This window comes from Aotus nancymaae, unplaced genomic scaffold, assembly GCF_030222135.1.
Source record: "Aotus nancymaae isolate 86718 unplaced genomic scaffold, 86718_ANA_hifiasm-v0.15.2.pri h1tg000007l, whole genome shotgun sequence".
NCBI lineage: Eukaryota > Metazoa > Chordata > Mammalia > Primates > Aotidae > Aotus > Aotus nancymaae.
The window spans coordinates 51,599,183-51,613,470 of record NW_026988418.1 but is presented as its reverse complement, the minus strand read 5'-3'; the positions used below and the strand labels follow the sequence as shown (position 1 = coordinate 51,613,470).

At 36.5% G+C, this 14,288-nt stretch overlaps 1 protein-coding gene across 3 annotated transcripts in view; it reads right to left on the bottom strand.

The window, feature by feature from the left end:
- Positions 1–11,663: 11,663 nt before the first annotated feature.
- The window catches only part of PKN2 (protein kinase N2), a 157,259-nt gene continuing 154,634 nt past the window's right edge, over positions 11,664–14,288 (bottom strand). For all 3 annotated transcript variants that reach the window (XM_012464802.3, XM_012464804.3, XM_012464803.3), the window contains one exon: positions 11,664–14,210. In XM_012464802.3, the coding sequence (XP_012320225.1) occupies positions 14,007–14,210 (204 nt within the window). In that variant the 3' untranslated portion in view covers positions 11,664–14,006. The remainder of the gene's footprint in view (positions 14,211–14,288) is intronic.

The following is a 14,288-nucleotide window of genomic DNA, read 5'->3' as shown; positions in this document are numbered from 1 at the left end:
GAACTGTATAAAGTGAGTTTGGCACATCTTGTAGTTTAAGAAAGCAAGGAGGTACTCAAAGACCAATGGGTCAGTTTGAGGCAATCTGAACATCCAAGAAAAAAGTAATGGTTTATAATACAATAAATTTAAAAATCCATGCAGCCACAGTAATACACAATACCAACAACAAAAGCAAAGAAAAGCTGAGGGGAGAAAAAGCAAAAACTTAAGAAAGAACAAGCTAAGAATGGCTGCTAATCAATACAGAAGGAATACTAGAGTTAGAAAATTATTTTTGCAACTCCCAATGTAATAATTTATTCAGATGAAGATAATCAATTGGAAGGATAAAAACACTGAAAGGAAGGTTTTTGGGAAATAGAATAATCTCAAATATTATCTCAAATTGCTTATTAGTTACAAAGGAAAAATATATTTATAAAGAGAGTTCTGGGGATCCACCTTAACCATGTGATTGAACTTGGCTCAGTAACAGATATTTGACATTGCATATCGACTTAGGAAGTATGCCATAGCACTGATGTCGTATTACTAAAAAAAAAAAAAATTGGAATTTTTATCTATTTTCATCTTATGTTTTTGGAAGTTGACTGTTGACTGGTCTAATTTAAAATCAATTTTTAAAAAGGTTTGCAGTGTAGCAGAAAAAGCACCAGGCAAGAGATTGGTTTTGGCTTTGCCATTTAGCAGCTATGTAACCCAGGACAACTGCACTCTACCCACTTCACAGGAGTACTCGAGGATTAAATGAGATCATATATGTGAGAATACTTAATTATAAGATATTAGTATTTACTTTTTTTTTTTTTGAGACATGTCTCCCTCTGTCACTCAGGGTGGAGTGCAGTGGTACAATCTTGCTCACTGCAGCCTTGACCTCCTGGGCTCAAGCGATCCTCCTATCTCAGCCTCTGAGTAGCTGGGACTACAAGTGCACACCACCACACTCAAATAATTTTCTATTTTTTTTGAGTCTCGGAGTCTCACTCTGTTGCCCAGGCTGGAGTGCAGTGGCATGATCTTGGCTCACACTTCCCTCTTCAGGCGATTCTCGTGCCTCAGCCCTCTGAGTAGCCGGGATTACAGGCGTCTGCCACTGCACCTGGCTAATTTTTGTATTTTTAGTAGAGACGGGGTTTCACCATGTTGGCCAGGCTGGCCTCGAACTTCTGATCTCTGGTGATCTGCTTGCCTCGGCCTCCCGAAATGCTGGGATTATGGGTGTGAGCCACCGTGCCCGGCCATTTTTTTTTAAGAGTCGAGGTCTTGCTATGTTGTCCAAGCTGGTCTTGAACTCCTGAGCTGAAGCAATCCATCCTCCTGCCTCAGCCTGCCAAAGTGCTGGTATTACAGGCATGCATCACTGTGCCTGGACGCTATTTACTTCTAAAAGGGGAAAAACTCATTAATACTACAAGCAGGCAATGACTTCAGTTCAGTGACCCAATTAACATCAGATGATGAGAAGCAATGAGTAAAGTAGATCTTAGTAGAAAGGCAAAAATAGGCAAATTTTAAAAAGTAAGCAAGAGTAGGAACACTTAAAGTGCACTAGGAGGCTGGGCGTGGTGGCTTACGCCTGTAATCGCAGCACTTCCGGAGGCTAAGGCGGGTGGATCACTTGAGGTCAGGAGATTGAGACCAGCCTGGCCAACATGGCGAAAACCCGTCTCTACTAAAAATACAAAAATTAGCCAGGCGTGTTCGTGGGCGCCTGTAATCACAGCTACTTGGGAGGCTGAGGCAGGAGAATCGCTTTAACCTGGGAGGCGGAGGTTGCAGTGAGCTGAGATCGTGCCACTGCACTCCAGCCTGGGCAAGAGTGAGACTCTGTCTCAAAAACAAAACAAAAACAACAAAACAAACAAAATGAACGGCTGGGCGAGGTGGCTCATGCCTGTAATCTCAACACTTCGGGAGGCCAAGACGAGTGAATCACCTGAGGTCAAGAGTTCACGACGAGCCTGGCCAACATGGTGAAACCCTATCTCTAATAAAAATACCAAAAAAAAATTTGCCGGCCTAGTGGTGGGCGCCTGTAATCCCAGCTACTTGGTAGGCTCAGGCAGGAGAATCGCTTGAACCAGGGAGGCAGAGGTTGCAGTGAGCCGAGATTGCACACTTTCACTCCAACCTGGGCAATAAGAGCAAAACTGTCTCAAAAAAAAAAAAAAAAAAAAAAAAAAAAAAGCACTAGGAAAGCCTGGTGCCAAGTTGATGATCTCAATATCCTGGTTTTCTGACTCTCGTTATATGTGTTCACACCTGGGAGAGACACAGTGCTGATTATTTGAAAGGAGGAGGGGTGTTTTGCAGATTACTCCACAAAATTATATAGTCTTGACAATACCAAGCTGATATTTAATTTACACAAATGCAACTACAATTACTTGCCATGTGCATGCACACAAGAGAGAAAGAAAAACAATTTACATGGTATAACCAGTCTTGCCTATTACATACTAAAGATCTATTAACAAATCTTACCTTTCAGAATGAGCATGACAAGGGAGCTGAGTTTACTGTCCCTCAGCTGCTCTCAATTTCTTCATGTCTTTTGTAGTGTGTACATTCACTGTGCTAAATGATTCTAGCACTTAAAGTTACAAAAAACATACTAAATTTACGGTTGGAAGACATAACAGTAAATGCATGCCTATAGTTGGTAACACATTGTGAGAGAATGAGCTTTTCAAATTTCAAACTTTCTACTAAGAAGCCAAAGTAGACTGTATTTTTATGGGTAAGTTAAATAATTTCAAGAATTACAATTCTATGAATATTTTGCTTTACTTAATTTCTAAATGAGTTTTATTGCATAAGACTAAAACTTTAGTTATATGCAAATTTACACAAGGTGAACTACTCCAAATGATGTTGAATTAAGGAAGTGTTACTGTGTATTTTTGTGCCGTCTCTTTTGGTACTGACTGCATCACAAAGAGTTATTTTAGAGCCAATTACTTTATTTATTTATTTATTTATGAGACAGTCTCACTCTGTCACCCAGGCGATTCTCCTGCCTCAGCCTCTTGAGTAGCTGGGATAACAGGCATGTGGCTAATTTTTAGCATAGAGGAAGTTTTGCCTTGTTGGCCAAGCTGGTGTCTAACTCCTGACCTCAAGTGATTCACCTGCCTTGGCCTCTCAACATGCTGGGATTATGGGCGTGAGCCACCACATCTGGCCTGATTACTATTTTTATAATTTTAACTGTCTTGCTGATTTGAGCAAGCATAAGATGTCACTATTTATATTTATAAAGTAGATAATATATATGAATAATAAGAAAAATCTCATGCATTTCCTGGAAATGGACTTTTCCTTAGTATATGGTGAATAGCCTTGCTCCCTTAGGATGCCTTTTAATAATCAATATGCTGAAATCCACATTCTTGCCATTTTTATTGCTTTAGCAACAAAGACAGATACTAAAATATACAATTACCACATGAACATGTTAGGTGAAACTATTTGAATTTTAACTATCAATATCAAAATGATTTTTAAAAACTTTAGTCTTTTTTAATTTATGGAGACTTGTTTATGATTAACCAGAAGCATCAGTATCTCTTAGAAATTTACCAGAAATGTAAAATAGCAGGCCCCATCTACCACATCAGAAACTAGGGGTGAGGCTGATGTGTTTTAACAAGTCCTCTGAGTGATGCTAATATGCGCTGAAGTTTGAGAACCACTACACAGGAAATTTTAGTAAATACTTACTTCAAAATAGCGAGATGAGTTAGCACGGTTGTTTGGTTGCAGAGGTGGATTTGAAAGAAGTTGGACTGGGCATGGTGGCTTACACCTGTAATCCCAGCACTTTGGGAGGCCAAGGTGGTGGGCACATCACCTGAGGTCAGGAGTTCAAGACCATCCTGGCCAACATGATGAAACCCCATCTCTAATAAAAAAAAACAAAAATTAGCTGGGCATGGAGGCAGGTGCCTGTAATCCCAGCTACTCGGGAGGCTGAGGCAGGATAATAGCTTGAACCCAGATGATGGAGGTTACAGTGAGCCAAGATTGCACCACTGCACTCCAGCCTGGGCGACAGAGCAAGACTCCATCTCAATCAATCAATCAATCAAAGAGGTTGAGCTTGAGGTTTTAACAGAGTTGTGCAAAGAAGAGTGGAGCAGGGAGCTGAGACATACGCAAGAGAGTGACTATAAGGACGAGTTTGGGTGTTAAAGCTGAAAAAAGGAAAGACCAGTGAGTAACTTTAATCCAACAATGCACTTCACAAGATCTCATTCTTCTGCCTTCCCACCAAATAACCACTGTCTTTTGTTTAACATTCCCTTAACAGTGTTATTATTTTTGTTTGGTAATAGACTTTTATTCTCTTTTTTCGAGATGCAGTCTTGCTCTGTCGCCCAGGCTGGAGTGCAGTGGCATAATCTCAGCTCATTGCAACCTCTGCCTCTGGGGTTCAAGTAATTCTCCTGCCTCAGCCTCCCGAGTAGCTGGGATTACAGGTGTGCACTACCATGCCAGGCTAATTTTTGTATTTTCTTAGTAGAGACGGGGGTTTCACCATGTTGGCCAGGCTGGTCTCGAACTCCTGACCTCAGGTGATCCACCTGCCTCGGTCTCCCAAATTGCTGGGATTACAGGCATGAGCCACCGTGCCTGGTTGGGTAATAAACTTTCAAAAAGAATTATGATGTTGTATGTAGTTTTCTGTGATTATATTCTTTCACATATTTTGTTCTTTTTTATTGTTCCCTATAGCTGGAATTAATTTTCATTGATCTATAATATTTCATGGTGTAAATATGTCATATTTTATTAAACCATTATCTCCCACTGATGGGAATTTAGGTTGTTCCTAGTTTCTGCTATTACAAACAGTGCTATGAACATTCTTGTTCATGACACTTGGTGAACATGCATAAGTTTCTTTTTAACATAAGTGAAAATGCTGGGTACCAAAAGTATGTGTATGTTCGAACTTTATAATGCCAAATTGTTTTTCCATAGTAGTTATTTCTTTACAGTCCCCACAGCAATTTCAAGGAAACTCGTTGTACTCCATCACTTGATATCAGAATTTAAAATTTTGCCACTGAATGGGTGCAAAGTTGTATCTCAGTGTGATCTTGATTTGTAGTTCTGATTACTGTTGTGGTTGGGCATTTTTTTTTTAAGTTCTAGGGTATATATATGTGTAGGTTACATAGGCAAATGTGTGCCATGGTAATTTGCCACACCTATCAACCCATTACCTAAGTATTAAGCTCAGCATGCATTAGATATTTTTCCTGATCCTCTCCCTCCTCCTGTGCCTCCACCTCCTACTGATGGGCCCCAGTGTGTGTTGTTTCCTTCCCTGTGTTCATGTGTTCTCACCGTTCAGCTCCCACTTATGAGAACATGTGGTGTTTGGCATGCTGAGGATAATGGCTTCCAGCTCCACCCATGTCCCTGCAAAAGGCATGATTTTATGCTTTTCTATGGCTGCATAGTATTTCATGTGTGTATGTACCACATTTTCTTTATCCAGTCTATCATTGATGGACATTTGGGTTGATTCCGTGTCTCTGCTATTGTGAATAGTGCTGCAATGAACATACATGTGCATGTATCTTTGAAACAATTATTTATATCCTTTGGGGACATACCCAGTAATGGTGTTGCTGGGTCAAATGGTATTTCTGGTTCTAGGTCTTTGAGGAATCACCACACTGTCTTCCACAACAGTTGAACTAATTTACATTCCCAACAGTGTAAAGGCGTTCCTCTCTCTCTCTGCAGTCTTGCCAGCATCTGTTTCTTGACTTTTTAATATAATTGGCCATTTATATCTTTGTGGACATGTGAAATATCTATTTATATCTTTGACCTTTCTCATTGTTCTTTTCCTTATTGAAACATGTTAGATAGTACACATGGTAGAAATTATCTTTTTCCAGTTTCTGCCTTATCTTTTAACTTTGTCTTTTGATAAATAGATGTTGCTAATTTTATTATAGTTGGATATATCAATCTTTCCTGCATTTTCGTGCTTTCTTATAACATATTCTCAATGACATATGATGTTCTGCTTTTGACACTTCCTATTGAATCTATTTGAAATGTTTATGTATGATGTGACAGGAATTCAATTTTTTACATTTCCACATGGATTAATTTTTCCTAACTCTATTTATGTAACACTTACTTCTTCCTCCAGAGTTATGTCTCTTCTACATGTTAAAATTCCAGATATATGTGGGCCTGTTCCTTGACTCTCTACTGTCCTATTTCTAATACGTGCCACTCCTACACCTTTTAAGTCTTACATATGTTTATAACTACATAATTTATATCTAATTACTTAACATACAGTTATATAATAGAATTACTACATAATTACCCTGTAAGTCTTGATATCTAGTAGGGCAAATTCTCCTTTCTTCTTTAAAAATTTCCTATTCTTAATCCTTTGCTCTTCTACATGAACTTTAGAGTAAGCTTGTAAAGTTCCACAAAAAAATCACTGGGATTCCGATTGGGGTTGTACAGAATCTACAGACTAATTTGAGGAAAACTGACATCCCATCATAAAGAAGACCTATATTTACTTAGGTCTTCTTTAATGTTTCCCAGGAAGGTTTTTCTTACAGGTCTTGTATGTCTTTTGTTAAATTTATTTTTAGGTAACTTAGTTGTTACCATTGTAAAAGTTGTTTTTCGAATATCATACACTGTAATTGTTTGATGGTACACAAACATAACCATCAACTTTTGCGTCTTCATCTTAAATCCAGTATCTTGGGTAAACTATTATTGCTGCAAATTGCAGTCTTTTGAGTTTTCTAGGTAGACAATCACATCATCTATCTGCAAATAGTAGCTAATCTATTTCCCCCTTTGAATCCTTATGCCACTTAGAGTAGCAAATCACAATGTTGAAAAGTAGTAGTAATGACAGGTATCCTAGTCCTATTCCCAATTTTAAAGGGAATGCTTCCAATGTTTCCTCATATGAAATGTCATTAGTTTTTTGGTTTTAAAAAATATAAACAACATTTATCAGGTTAAAGAAATTCCTTTTTTAAAAAAAATCAAGAATGAGATTAGCTTTTCCTTTATCACTTTTTCTCCTTCAATCTGTTAGTATGGCATAGTCTTTCTAATTTTAAGCCATCCTTGCATTCCTGGCATAAATCCAATTTGATGTGTCTTTTCCAAACATCACTGAACTTGATAATACTTTATTATTTTGCATGAAAACAAATGAAATTTGCTAGTAATGTACTTTTCTTGTCTATTTTATCTAGATTATACTGATTTCATAAAATAAGTTGGGAAATAAAATCAGTTATAAAATCAGAGTTCTAAGACAACCACTGTTAATGAGACAGATGCCTCTAGAAAAACCATTTGAAAAGTCATCCAGCAGAATGCTTCCTCATTCCTAGGGAACTCACTTCCTGGTCTCTAAACTGCTTTTGATGTTTCTTTTCATCTAAAAAAAAATATACAGTGTGCAGTAACCTTTTTTTTGAGACAAAGTCTTGCTTTGTTGACCAGGACACAGTGCAGTGGCACAATCTCGGCTCTTTCCAACCTCTGCCTCCCAGGTTCAAGCGATTCTCCTGCCTCAGTCTCCCCAGTAACTGGGATTACAGGCATATGCCACCGCGGCCAGCTAATTTTTGTATTTTTAGTAGAGATGAGGTTTCACCATGTTGGTCAGGCTGGTCTTGAACTCCTGACCTCAAGCCATCCACCCACCTTGGCCTCCCAAAGTGTTGGGATTAGAGGTGTGAGCCACCACACCCAGCTGCAGTAACCTTTTAATGAAAACACAGGGCTAGGCACAGTGGCTCATACCTGCAATCTCAGCACTTTGGAAGGCTGAGGCAGGAGGATCACTTGAGCCTAGGAGTTCGAGACCAGTTTGGGCAATGTGGCACATGTCTCTGGTCTCAGCTACTTAGGAGGCTGAGGTGGGAGGATCGCTTGAGCCTGGGAAGTAAAGGCCGCAGTGAGCTGTAATTGCACCACTGTGCTCCAGCCTGGATGACCCTCTCAATAAAAAACAAAACAAAACAAATAAAACAAAACAAAAAACCACCATCGAAAATGCAGACTGAAAGCCTGCCACTGTTTGTTGTGGCTATTGTTTAACAGACGATCCAGGTATTCTGGTGATGCTATCGTGTGGCTTAGTTATCCTGAACATATTTTTTCACTGTATTAATGGTATATTTTTTACTGTTAAGTATTTATGTGTAAATAAACATAAAACAATGATTGCTTATCGGTAGCACATAAATTCAAAGTTGGAAATGACAATGATGGTAAACCACCACAGGCTGTCTACATGAGTGGCTGTGATAATGACACCTTTGCCTTCTGATGGGTCAATGTACACAAACTTTGTTTCATATAGAAATTTAAAATATTTTATAGTTACCTTCAGGTTATGAGTATAGGTGAATATGAAATGGAAACCGTCTCTACTCTTGACATTTAGTTTTTCACTGTGTGTCTAAAATCTACTTTGATATTAGGTGATGCTCCCATAGCTTTAGCTTGAGTGGATTTTGCATTACATAGTTTTCTTCATACTTTTACTTTTGGCTTCTCCATATACTTCTATTTCAGATGTATCTTTCTGCAAATATTATACAGCCAGATTTCTCTTTTTAAAATCTAATCTTAAAAATCCTGCTTTTAACTAGTGAGTTTGCTCCATTTACATTAATTGTGCTTTGGATTAATTTCTACTATCTTGTCTTTGGTTTAGAATTTATACTCACTATACAGTGAATAGCCTTGGCATTTTACAGTGAACCTAAAATCTAAAGTTAATCAATAACTTAACATTCCAACAATAAAAAGACTACAGAATACTGTAGCTCCAGTCTTCACTATCCTGACTTTCCTGCTACTGCTATCTAGAATGTGTGCTTAGAAAAAAAAACAAGAAAACACAAAATTCAATAATCCCTTCTTTTCTCTTTGATTTAGATTTACCCAGGTTTTTGCCATTTTGCTTGTTCAAAAACCTTTTTGGTATCTTGTATCACCCTTCTGGGATCATTTTCCTTCTTCTTGAAGCACATTCTTTAGAACACCCATTAGAAGAGCAAGCACTTCCCTTTTAAAAAATATTATCTGCCCTAATTCTTATAAAAATAATTTTATTTTTATGTAATTCTAGGTCAACCTTTTTTTCCCCAACACTCTTAATATTCCACTACTTCCATTGTTGCAATTGAGAAGTCAGCTGTTAGTCTTGCCTTTATAGACATTTAGTCCCTTCTCTCTGGAGAGTTTCAAGATGTTTTCTTTGGTGATCTTCCATTTTCACAATGGTTCTACACATACATTTATATTTATTCTGTTTGGGAAATATTGTACTGCTTGGCAATTTTTCATCTCTGAGAAACTCGCAGCCATTATGTCTTTATTGCACCTCATTCTTTCCTCTTGAGTCTCCATTCCATCTTCCACATCTCTTAATCTCCCTTTTATATTTTCCATCTTCTTTTATTTGGGAATGATTTTTCAGAGTTTCCAATCTCCAATTTTCTTCAACTGTCTAATCTGCTGTTTAATCTTTACACTGAATTTCATATTTGAACAATTTTTCATTTTTGGATTTTACAAATGTTTAATTTTGTTAACATTTTCATTTCACATATTTATACTGATAATTTTAGATATATAAATACTTTATATATAGCTATTCTATATCTTTTTTTTAAAAAAAAAAGATGGGGTCTTGCTCTGTCACCCAGGCTAAATACAATGCAGTAATATGGCAAGAGCTCACTGTAGCCTTGACCTCCGGGCTCAAACAATCAGCCTCCAAAGTAGCTGAGACTATAGGTGCATGCCACCATGTCTGGCTAATTTTTGGCTTTTTTTTTTTTTTTTTTTTTTTGGTAGAGATGGGGTCTGTTACCCAGGTTAGCCTCAAACTCCTAACCTCAAGCAATCCTCCTGCCTTGGCTTCCCAAAATATTGGAATTATAGGCATGAGCCATTGTGCCTGGCTGATAATTCTAATGTATGAAATCTCTAACAGGGATATCTAAATTTAGTATTTTTGTTAGTTCTTATTCGAGGTAACTTGCTGTCTCTCTCATATGTTTAGGGATTTCTGACAGTATATTACTTGATCTTAATTTGTGGAAATCTGATGGTCCCATCCTGGAGAAGCTTCCATCCAGAGAATATTTCCTTTTACTGTCAGGAAAAGAGTGACATGCAAACTAAAATTTGAACTCTTCTAGAGGATTTAAGCACAGAACATAAGTCCTGATGCTATTTCAAGGTTTCTCATCCTCACAATTATGTTGCTAGAGAAATCCATCCTTGGTCACTCCACTTCTCCTGGATGCCTGCACTTTCAAAACCAGCTCCTTGCCACGTGATGCCTACCTTCTCCAACTTCTGCTGCTCTGCCATACTCTGTAGACTCAGCTTCCAGTTTTCTCAGGATTCCTACTTTTGTGTTTGAGCACTCTCACTCTAACTCTTAGGTTCTGAAGCTCTTAACTTGTCCAGACTCTGCTCAAGTTTGTTTGCTTGTTTTGGGGCAAAGGGTTGCCAGAGACCACTCTTACCTTCAATGAAATCAGCAATACCTCAAATTACTTATCTTATTGATGGTCTTCCACTAATTTTATATGTGTGTGTATACAGATGAATTATTTTTAATAACTTTTAAGTCTCTACCTATCATACTAATGTATAGAGCCAGTATCTCAGAGAAACCCTAGACCTCAAAAGACGGCTGGAAGGTAAATAAGAATTCTAAATTTATAGCTGGGCATAGTGGCGCGTGCCTGTAATCCCAGCTACTCAGAAGGCTGAGGCAGGAGAACTGCCTGAACCCAGGAGGTGGAGGTTGCGGTGAGCCAAGATTGTGCCATTGCACTCCAGCCTGGGTAACAAGAGCGAAACTCCATCTCGGAAAAAAAAAAAAAAAAAAAAAAAGAGTCTAAATTTAAATTAAGATTATGATCTGTGGATTAGTATTTGCTTCTTTGGATTTTTCGTATTTACTCTTTCTGTTGCTTTGGGAATACTGGCAGTATCTACAAAAATCTCGTTAGATTTGAATCTATATGGCAGATTTACCAAGTCAATATATGATAGCAATTTCCATTACGTCCTCAATTTGTGTTACAGGGGGAGCATGGATCATTTTATATTTCTAAAAGATTCCATTTGTAATTTCGAAATAAGATTACTATAAAATGACTAGTATTCTGTTTCATTCATTTGGCTTTTTGAGAAGTCAGGTCCTAAATTAAAATAAGTTAACCTCAAACAAGAGAAAAGTACATACGATACTGGTGCTTTCATCTTAATATTAAAGCAGGCTGTTCTCCATTCATCAACATTTTGTTGCTTAAAAAAAATCTTCCTATCCTCAATATCTATACACAGTAAGCAGTCCATAAATATGCTTCAAATAAAAGATGCTACTGACCTTACAGGAGCAGAATACAAACTTTTCCCATTATTCCCAGCAAAGTGGACAATTTGCTCTGAATGTTCATGGTTTTTGCCTTCCCTAGGGCAAAAAGTACTTACAAGAAGGCTTATTAAAGTTAATTAGTCTTTGAGATTTTGAACACAGAAAAATTAAAGAATATTTTAGTCATTAGGAAATTTCTAAAAAGAAAGAATACTTAAAACCAAACTTACAAATTTCAATCTATTTAGACTTTAATTTGTGCATTTGTGATAATTTATGACTGCAAAACACTTGTTTTCCTAGAATGACATAGTGAAAGGCACATTTCATTTGAATGCATAGTGTACCATTCTAAAATATCCTAATTTCTTTACAAAGTGCTTGAGCAGTCACATACACATACAGTAATAGCAAAATATATTTACACTCTATAAAGCTTAAAATTTTAAATCTGACTAAAATATATATAAACTACAGAAAAAAATTAGTGCTTTCTTCAGCTTAATTGTGTAAATAGACCCTGCCCTCTAATTTTTTTAGTGATTGACTTCAATTAAAAAAAAATTCTGTACACTGTGTAGTTACAAAATGCTATGTCAGTTTTTAACGCTAAAAGCCTATTTTAGACATTACTTTCTTTGCATATTTGAGAACCAAAAAAGGTGAGCAGACTGTACCTCAAAAGTATTTAGTGTTTTATTTTAATGTTGTATTAACACTGTTTAAATTAAAGCCAGACAATTAAGCTAAGTTCCTCTACTGTCCTTTGCCAAGGAAGTTAACTGGCATTTTAAAATAACTTTAAACCACATATTCTTCCCTCTTTCTATAATATTTTCTCCCAAAGGATCTTGAGTAATAAACAATTTGGAAGGTAATGTAAATGATCTCTGGACAATTTTAATTGTTCTCAGAGTACAATGAAAAGATGCTAAAACATCCCAGCAAGGCTGAAATACTTATAAATGTTTTTAGCTCAACTCTCCACAAATCAGTGTGCTTTTTCATATGTTCCTCATAAGATTTACACCTAAACAATTTTTAAGAGATGAGCTCACTGTGATTAAATAGTTAATTCAGTAAGGTTACTTAATAGCTTGCTTTTCCTGAGGTATAATGACCCTAACATGCTAAGCACAGGATCAAAGATGCTATTACTAAACTAAGAAAAAACAATAAAGTCATAGACTAGGAGGAAAAAATGTAAAACCAAACCAAACCAAAAAAGTACAGGCAAGTGGAAAGTCATGGTTTACAAAAAGACAACCCTATAAGAGTATAAAAAGCCACAGACGGATCCTCTGAAGAGTTGTATAAAATATTTGATCAAATTATTTTTGAGACTTTTGAGGTACAGCTTTAGTGTTATAATTAATTTTTTTATAAAATATAGACTGTTTTATCAAAAATATTTATACATTCTGTTACAATATATTGCTTTTGCCCTCAGTAACTGCCAATATAAAATCTGGATCCAGTGGCCTAAAATATACAAATGCACTTAATGTAAATGCTGGAGTTTGAGGTGTCTGCTTGGCCACTGTACAAAAGTGATGAAGTAGTGAAATTAAATAACAAGCCTACAACACAGAATACATTACAACTTGCACATATACATGTTCACAGCATGTATACAATGATAATCCCTATGGTTTAGCCAACTTCTACAGCAGACACAAAAACAAGGTGAAATAGGTTGATAGATTACAGTGACTATCAAAAAAGGGGTAATCAGTTCACTGATTCTGGAAGAAGATATAACTGAACATACTGAGTGTCTAGACTTTGGGAATGCATACAGGTAACAATATCTTGGTTCAGCTGATTAAAAGTTCTCATTCTTAACATCTTAAGTAAATGCTGATCTTGTTTGTTTCAGCACTGTTTAACAAACAAAAAAAATTGTTTGGCAAGCAGCTCTGTTGGAAAGCTATAAGCCTCTGTTACATGGTTGATAAAATAAGGCAATATAAAGTTTTCTCCTAATAAATATAGAACATTTATAAAATAAAACATCAATTTTTTTAAAAAATCAAACCCCAAATTGTATACAAACTGCTATGTTTTTTGATATTATAGTAATTTCTTTTTTTTTTTTTTTTTTTAAAAAGAGCATTTGCCTTATTCAAACAGAATCGCTTTGTGTGAACAGTAATAGCATTCCAAGCCCTTTTCTTCTTTTTGTAAAACATAGTTAAGTGATTAATTTTCCTCCCACTTAAGGCAGGCATATGGCAAAGGTAGGGACTATAAAAGAGTGGGTTTTTTTTTTCTTTCTTTTTTAAAATAGAGTATTGATCCAAAAGTATTTGTGATGGATTTTCATGGCCGATGTTTACTCAACTTAAACTCCATGAAACTGTTTCCAGTGCTCATATTTACGTGAAGTACATTGAGAAGCCACTTTTCAAGAAGTATTAGAAAGAATGGTACTTTTTAAACAAATCTTCATGTTTCAATTAAAAAAAAACTCAGAAGCTATTGGTGGCACAGAGAGCAAATGAAGGGTTGCTATTTTTAAGAGGTCTTCTTGTGAGTCAGTCTGCTTGGTTTCGCAGTATCTAGTAACTTAACACCAATCAGCAATGTAGTCAAAATCTCTGAACATTTCCTGTTCCTCATCCGAAAGTATCCTTGGTTCTCGAGGTGGAGTGAGAATAGGTGCTTCTGAGGTAAATTCATCATCAAAATTACTAACATCTTCTCGTCCTCTTATGGTAGGTACAAATGGTGGCTTTACTTTTTTGTCCATCAGAGCACTCCAATCAATTAGCTGGATCATAAAATAGAAAATGATTAGTTTAGACTCCTACATCTAATCACATCAGTTTCATAAAAAATTTTAAATAGT